Source organism: Perissodus microlepis, chromosome 3 (assembly GCF_051167445.1).
Source record: "Perissodus microlepis isolate ML-2025 ecotype Zambia chromosome 3, ASM5116744v1, whole genome shotgun sequence".
Taxonomy (NCBI): Eukaryota; Metazoa; Chordata; class Actinopteri; order Cichliformes; family Cichlidae; genus Perissodus; species Perissodus microlepis.
The window spans coordinates 35,207,166-35,215,877 of record NC_140463.1 but is presented as its reverse complement, the minus strand read 5'-3'; the positions used below and the strand labels follow the sequence as shown (position 1 = coordinate 35,215,877).

Sequence of the window (8,712 nt, the reverse complement as noted above, 5' to 3'; positions counted from 1 at the left end):
AAATAGGAATGTGGGGGGGGGGGCAGATGGGATATTGCACAGGAATGAGCAGCAGTACAAACTAAACAGTACAAAAGTTTTTGTTTCTCGTGGCAGTTGTTACAGTATTGCACTTTTTTTTTTAAAAAAAATTAAATATCAATAAAGTGGAGTGACCAGTGCAGATTATACAGTGTACTTGTGAAGCTGCAGGGTAGCTTCTGAGTGCGTCCTGTGGAGTGTGTGTGTTTGTTTAAGTGTTGCGGTTGAGGTGTCGTATGGCTTGATGGTAGAAACTGTTTTTAAGTCTTGTAGTCCGAGCAGACAGACTCCTGTAACGTCTGCCAGATGGTAACAAGGAGAACAGCTGATGTGCTGGGTGGCTGTGGTCCTTGATGATGCTGTGTGCTTAACGGAGGCATCGCTGAAGATAAATGTCCTGAATGGCAGGAAGCCTCATGCCAGTGATGTGCTCTGCTGCCTTCACCACCCTCTGTAGTGATTTACGGCTGCTGGCAGAGCAGCTTCCGTACCAAACTGTAATGCAGCTCGTCAGCAAGCTCTCGATTGCACACCTGTAGAAATTTGAGGTGATGTTGGCGTTCATGCCAAACTTCCTCAGCCTCCTCAGGAAGTAAAGCCGCTGGCGAGCTTTCCTGATAGCAGTGTCTGTGTGAAGGGTCCAGGAGAAGTCCTCGGTGATGTTGACTCCAAAGAATTTGAAGCTGCTGACCCTTTCGACCTTGACACCGTTGATGTGGATGGGCTCGTGTTCCCTGACTGGTCGTTTCCGGTAGTCCACTATAATTTCTCTAGTTTTGCTGATGTTGAGTCAGGTTATTTTCCAGACACCACTCGTACAGTGCCATCACCTCCTCTCTATAGGCCGTCTCATCATTGTCTGTGATGAGGCCTATGATGGTTGTGTCATCCGCAAACTTGACAAATGCAGCCGACAAATGCGCCCTTCATTTCCCCAGATTTGAAGGATGGGTCGGGTGTATACTTCATGGCCCAACCTATCCCAGAATTCATAGCGTGGCCCTGCTCAGTTTCATGTGATGGTAAATGGCCTGTATTTGTATAGCGCTTTTACTAGTCCCCACTAGGGACCCCAAAGCGCTTTACACACCCAGTCATCCACCCATTCACACACACATTCACACACTGGTGGAGGCAAGCTACAGTTGTAGCCACTGGGGCAGACTGACAGAAGCGAGGCTGCCATATCGCGCCATCGGCCCTTCTGGCCAACACCAGTAGGCGGTAGGTGAAGTGACTGTCCGAGTCGGGGCTCGACCCGGCAACCTTCCGATTACAAGGCGAACTCCCAACTCTTGAGCCACGATCGCCCTTCATGTGGCGGCTCTCCTGTACAAAATTGACACTGCAGTGCGTCTACAAGGGAATATCACGCCAACAGATGTCCAAGCTTACTGGATAATGCCCTCCAACATGAAGAAAGTGCAAGGAGTACCAGGCCAAGCAATCGACTACACCACCAGTGCAGCAAGGAAAAGGGCACTCGACCGGTCCATTAGTGAAAGACAAAGTGATTGTTCACAAAATCTCAAAATCCGGACTCACACTGGTGGCAGTTCGCTACAAATACGTACACAGGCCGAGTTAAAACCTCTCACAGATCTCATGCATGAAAACCGGTCAGGCCTATGCGCTGTTATGGAGGAATTCTGCCACCTATATGCAGACCCTGTCCAGCCTCGTTTCCTCCCCAACTCACTTCTACTATGACCGACAGATGAAGGGCTGTGAGCTATCTGTCCTTCTGCAGCACTGTGATGGTCTGAAACACTGTGTTGCTGTGTGAGAGGCAGAGGCACTGTTGGGTCTAAAGTCAGACCCCGCTGATCCCAGAACTTATTCCCATGAAAGAAAAACAAGGCAACAGCGATCGATCTTTTCACTTGCAAGGGAGGCCTTGTCGGTATCTCAGCTCATCACAAATGACCTCCCCGACGGCCCCCTCTCGCTCCCTTTTATTGACAACGTTCACACAATAAACAATAGTTTACAACACATACCTTCCCCCCGTAACCCCCCTTGGTTACAAAAGACAAGGCACTGGGTTGGTATGTGTGTTATGTGAGAGTGTGTGTGTGTGTGTGTGTGTGTGTGTGTGTGTGTGTGTGTGTGATCCTGCTGATCAAAGGGTCACTTAACATAAAAGCACAGGAGGAACATCCTTGGTCATAAAGAGGGTAGTCTCCCCCACACCCTAGATGGTTCACCCTAGATAACACAGTGAAGCCATACAAAGGGGAGGAAGTTTGCCAACATCAAACAAGGGTGTTCCTGTGATAAAAACACTACCGCCCCCCTCCCAGAATCTTAAGGATCTGGGGAGGGGAGGACAGAAAGAATTCTTTAAAACTATGTACAAATGGTAAACATAAAAATGACAAACATTTAATAATTCAACTTAACAGGTGTGAGATTATTCTGTTATCATATGTTATCTTATATCTGTAGTTAAAGTAGTTGAATTATGTTAACTGCTGTAGGTCATATAATATCCTTTAGTCTAGATTGTGTGCTGTGTATGTAGCTTACTTTCCATTATATTTTTGGGTTAAAAGAATGTGACCATTTTTGGATTTGTTAGACAGGTGTGCATTACCCTGTACCCTTGATCTGCTGTGAAGGTGTTACACTGTTTCTTGACATTTCATACTGCTGAATCATGAAGAGAATGTTGTGTGCAGAGGACCTTGTGCCGATAATAGAAGAGACAGACCACATTCCATACCCCCACCTTTACAGAGAGCAGAAAGACAGGGAGCCGAGGTCATAACTTAGGCGCCGTAACAGAGAAAGGATGTGAATGTTTAGGCTTTTACGACTAGGTGGGGGCCACTAGAGGTTATAAGAAGCTGAGTAACCCGTCACCATTTTGAGACTTGCTGTGACCCTCTTCATGCATGTCTCCCCATCATGATGGCTTGTGCTCATAAGTGTTGAATTGTATGGAAATAAATGATTGGTGATTGAGCATTTACACACCGAGTATTGTCCTTCCTTCAGCCCAAAGATTAAAAGAATTGGGAGATTTTAACACAGGCACTGTAAGAGAAAACCAGGGAGTAGCACAAATGTGACCTTTGGCATACAACACGAGCAGGAAGAATCACTGCATCAAACATACATGCAGTTGTGTCCACCTCTATTGCCACTCCTGTGTTATCAACTGTGAAGAAAGTGTGCTACCCACAAAACCTGTCACATCAGCTCTCAGACACTGAACCACAACAAATCAAGTGGGGAAAAGACAATGAAGACACAGCTCGAAAATGGTACACCTCACAGGGAAAGATGCAGCATAGAGAGCTTAAAGTGGAGAAGAGTGGTTTCATCATCAACCCCTCATTCCCTGAATTAGGTGCCGCCCCTGATGCTCTCGTTAACTGTGAATGTTGTGGTAAAGGATGTGTGGAAATCAAGTGCCCGTATAAACACTGCAACAACAACCTCCTGCAGGCCTGTGAAGGTGACAAGTTCTGTCTGAGGTTAACAGATGGAGTGGTGGAGTTGAAACAGACACACATCTACAACAAGCAGGTCCAAACCCAGATCTTTGTTACAAAGTCACACTTTTGTGACTTTTTTGTGTGGACAACAAAAGCTTGTGTAATTACACGTGCGATGCCAGATGTAGACATGTGGGCTAAACTTTTACCTGTCGCTAAGGATTTCTTTTAAGTTGTGATGCCAGAGCTCTTGGCCAATCACTACACTGATCCAGAACCCAGCATTTCACAAGGACCACCTTCCATGGATGTTGCCGTGACAAACAAAAAAAGAAAGAGAAAAGCTTGCTTAGAAAACTAACCAGACAGTATCACAGTTACACCCGTTCAGAGACAACTCTTATATTGAAGGACTTTTTTTAAGATTTCATGTTTGGTGTCACATTAAGGTGGACCCATCTTCCTGTACTCTGCACTGTATGGTTTGTGTTACCTGTTGTTCTATCACTCACAGTGAATTATTAGAACGTTTAAATTACTACAAATGTCTCTCACAACATACATACTTTGTTGTAAATATTTGCCGATTTGCACTAATTCATTTTACAGCTGTACTGTGAAATATTTCTTTAGGTTCTGAATGGGCCAACGCAATCAATTTATCTTTTCAGGTCGTACTAATATACAACAGTGTCAGAGCCAATGGAAATAAAATAAGTGTTGCAAAATTAATTCAAAGGATTGTCTTTATTTATAAGTGACAATATTGTTACATGTTATTATTGAAGCATACAGGACAGAGGCAAAATTGTGTACCGTTGTGCATTTTTAGCTGCTTTGTAGAAAAATAAAGCTACACAACAAATCAAGAACAAAAAAAAAATTGAAACAACATATTGGAAAACAGTTATTCATCACTTGCTTGCTTCAAAACAACACTTGGGCACATATTTGTGAGCGCACATGAAACGGCGACAATCTTATCCAGCAAAGTCATGTTTTCATCTTCACATGGCACCACTAAACCTAAACGTATGGTGTACTCGGACCGTAGACAGCCTGTAACTCGTTCTACATGGATCCTGACATGTGCAAGTTTTTGTGTCTCTTCCACATCTTTTGCTCGTAGCCGACTACGACCCCGTGTAAATGCTGGGATTTTTAAAGTGGCAGCCATTAAGGCTACACTTTCCTTGATATCAAAACCCCGGTCTGCGAGCATTATGTCCCCAGGTGAAAGCTTCTGTAGAAAGCCAGATGTTTCAGCTATATGTTTATCACTGGTACGCCCTCCCCATTGTTTAGAAATGAAAGAGATGGTCCCTTGTGGTGTGATTCCAATGAGATATTTCATTGTGTGTCTACTTTTGTATGTGGAATATGTCTCTGCCATGGCGTGTAAATTTTGTGCTCTCTCTATGAAAAGTTCAAAACGGTCAATAACTGTCACCCAGTCACCAAACATCTCAACATACTGGTGTGGCATACTGGCCTGTATGAAATGTCTTCCAGGCCAGTGCACCAATGGGCTGAGGTGAGCGTGCAGTACATTTACAGTAATGCTAAACACAGTGGATGTAGTTGTCCAGCTAATATCAAAGAGGTGTGCAACATGTACAGTTGGAAGGTTTAGTCTTTTACGCTCCTGCTGATCTTAATCCTCGTGCTGTGGGCTTATCTTCTGTGGTTGGATCTCTGCTGTAGTTTCAGTAGTGACTGGTGCTGAAAGACACACATGCATAAGAAAAAGACAAGATCATTTTATGTGCAAAAACAAGACACAGTACTTAATGTGGAAAAGTAGAATATTTTTATGTACAATAACAATTTTACCTGCATGGATGTCGCCTGGATGAGCCGTCTCTGCCCCAGAGGAACGCGGGACTTTTCGTGGCTGTTTTGATCTGGCTCTCTCTTAACCGATCAAATCTCGCTGTGGTAGCAGCTTTCAACTCGGTATGGCCCAGGTTGATAGAGGGTGCCCAGTCTGGATCGCATTCCAGCATTTTGTAGGCTGGTTTGCCTACAAAACACAGCAAACATTAGCCCTCCAAGCGACAATAAACAAAGGAGCATGGCGCAAAGAATTCAGTTCAGCGCCATATAAGACTTGCTTGTAACCTACATCAACAATTATGTTATGAGAAATGATGCATTAAAAAAGTACCACATGTGCTGTCAGTGAAAGCTGCAGCTGTTTTATTGATAAAGTCAAAGACAAAAAAAAACAAAAGGATTAATCACTCATGTAACTGTGTCACTATATATCAGCATTAACAGGACCTCAGTTTGGTGTTTCAGAGAGCTGCTGATCTCAGACCTGCACAGCTTGTTTTAAACACTTGATGTACTGTAAATAAAACCTGATGAAGGTCAAAGGTCGTCACTTGTATGTTGAACTACAAACTGGTGATCTGGAATTCTCTCACAGTTTTTTGCTGATAATGTGTTATTTACTATAAAGTGATTCAGAGTTATTATTACCAGAGTAACCAGAGAAGATAATATATTTTTAAATATAGAACTTTCTACAGGACTGAATATAATATCTTTATTTAAAAGTCCGGAGCCTCTGGGGAGTATCCGAGTATTTATAACATTACACAAACCAAAGGTCTCCATCACAGTGTTCATGAAATGCTGGGTTTATCCATCTTCTGGGACGGGCCTACAGAGGAGTGCTGAAGATTTCCAATTTAGGGAGCTGCTGGTGAAGATCATGAGATCCTACTTGATCCCTGCATGAGCTCCAGTCTTCCTGGTTTTTCTGAAATGATTTCTCTCTCAGTGGGTCAACAGAACTTCTGGCACAGGACAGCTGTGATGAAAGAAAGGGAAAAAGTTTCTCCAAACCTCTGGACCCAGGAAACCCAGCTTGGTCCTGATGGTCTCCCTCACTAGTTTCCCCCCAGGGTGAATGTAGCTGTTGATATAATATGGACTATTATTAAATGAAAATGTGACCAAACGGTCAGCGGGGTTATAAAATTAATAAAATGACAACGCCACCTAGGGGAATTTCAACCCCAGGAAATATAAAATCTTTTAAGAATACGATAAAATAATAAAAAAAGAAGTTTGCACAGGTTCAGGGATGCACAACGAGGCAGGCTGGCTCAAATCTTGACAAAATTTATTTACGGTGCAACAACAAGATAAAACAACAATCAATAAAAGATCACTGAATGTAGGGTCGTCTGTAACGGTTTCCTAAATTACAATAAAATGATCATTGAACTGGGACTTACTAGCACCGGGGGGCCAAAAGAAAAGCACATGAATAACCAATACAGCCTACACACCCAGTGCTGCACAAAAAGAAGTGTGGAAAACGACCCACCACCTGTGTTCCAGGGCGGCTGGCAAGTCCTCTGCTCTAGAACATAAAAGCATAAAACAACACGTTAAAAAGAATAAACAGGGACACCGAATATCAGACTTTCTAGATCTATAATAAAAAGAATAAAAGAAAAGCTGAGATCTTTAATAAAACACACACACACGGCGCAGACTCGCAATACTTGCACTCCACAAGTCAACCCACGGCTGGTGCTGTTTAAAAGAAGAAAAAGAAAAAAGAAAAAAAAAGAAAGAAAGAAATGACGTATTATCTACAACAAAAAACGTACTTTTGTGGAAATGCTTGGAGAAGACTAACATGTGAGTGTTCTCGAACATTATATTCGGTCTTCGGATAGCGGCAATCCAGGCCATCCGTCGCCTCTCCGTGACTTCGGAGACATGGCTTGAACCGCTTTACCCGTCGGCTTCCCGTGGCTGTCGTGCGACCGGCTTTTGCAGTTAATAATACAGCAAGTTCTTGCCATTCTTTGTGTCTCTGTTTATCGATGTGTGACTGTTGTCTTGTAAAAGCCTGCGTGCGCCAGTGTTGCCAACTCCTCAGTAAGGAAAATAGCTATTGGCTGTCCTAAAAGTCGCTAGAAGTCGCTAAATGACGTCATCGCCTAATTTGCATAATTGGTCATGCTAATATAATTGTAACCTACGTTGTTGGAGAGAGAAATAACATCATGGAAGAGACATAAAGTGAGTAAAGAACGTCCTAAATGCATTTAGAATTTATTTATAACTACAAATTAAATTTATTTTAGCAATTATTGTTTTTTTAATGTCACAATTCCAACCCTGCTCCTTTATCCGGGCTTGGACCGGCAAAAGTGACCCGAAATAGGCACTCTGGTGGAGTTACTGTGTGTGTGTGTGTGTGTGTATAAGTAGTTTTAAACCTCGTGATCCACAAAACAGCATAACAGTAAAAGAAGAACTGACTGTGTTACAGTCAGTGCGGGAGCAACGGCTTCGCTCATGCGCGATTCATTTGCAGTTCGGACGCATAGGTGTGAACATCTTCTGCCCTGATAGCAGCTGGGGGAGGACTATTCTATAAACAGCGAAAAATTATGAAATTACCTTAGCATTTGCATTTGAAGACGAAGATTTAGAGTCACTCTCGAGGGATTGTGTGTCTGGGGTATGGATGCCGCTCTCTGCAGTTTTTTGAAGTGCATCCTGGGAAGAGAAAGCGTTTTTGTTTCTTTACAAATTCATGTTTTTCCAAAGCATCACAATGTAATACTGAATAAAATACAAATAATTACCTCTTTTCTTGAAGGTAAAAGTACATTTCCTACAGATTGTGGAGACTTTGGCGCAACAACAATGTCTTCCTCATTCTAACGAATCACAAATTAATTAAAACATAACAATTACACTGAAATTTCTGTATGTCTTTGTTAACACACATTATTACAAAATATTCTGAAAAGAATCACTATGTAATGACGGTTTTATAAGGGAAAAAATATTCAGCAAAGGAATATAGTACTATAATTATTGTAAATGAAAAAGTAATATTCTGATTCAGATTTTGGAACTTGATTGGGCAATAACAAGATCAAATGGAGAGATTAGATGAGTGGAAGACATGGAGTGAAAAGTTAGTCAGCAGCAGGAGGATGAGTTGGTTACTCATTTAAAATGAGGGTCAGATGTGACACTCAGGGCTCTAGACTAACTTTTTGCCATGGACGTACCGGTACGCCTAAAGTTAGGCGTACCAGCACAAAAGTTAGGCGCACACAAATTTTTTATATAATATAATGTGTTTTTCTGGATACACTGTGCTTTTTCAGCTTTCAAAGATTGATGACACCGTGTCAGAGCACTGGCTATGAATTTCAGAAGGATCAGGCCTTAACTTAACAGAAAAGTTAGCAATAGTTCTTTT

At 42.4% G+C, this 8,712-nt stretch overlaps 1 protein-coding gene and 1 pseudogene across 1 annotated transcript; one reads left to right on the top strand and one right to left on the bottom strand.

Annotated features, from left to right (window-relative positions):
* Positions 1-232: 232 nt before the first annotated feature.
* Positions 233-4,156, top strand: LOC146391342 (uncharacterized; annotated as a pseudogene).
* A 36-nt stretch (positions 4,157-4,192) lies between these two features.
* Positions 4,193-5,303, bottom strand: LOC146391341 (uncharacterized). The gene is made up of 2 exons (XM_084922731.1): positions 5,298-5,303; positions 4,193-5,112 (listed from the first exon to the last, which is right to left on the bottom strand). Exons 1-2 carry the CDS (start codon positions 5,301-5,303, stop codon positions 4,372-4,374), a joined length of 747 nt encoding a protein of 248 aa, XP_084778857.1. The 3' UTR covers positions 4,193-4,371.
* Between the last annotated feature and the right edge of the window lie 3,409 nt (positions 5,304-8,712).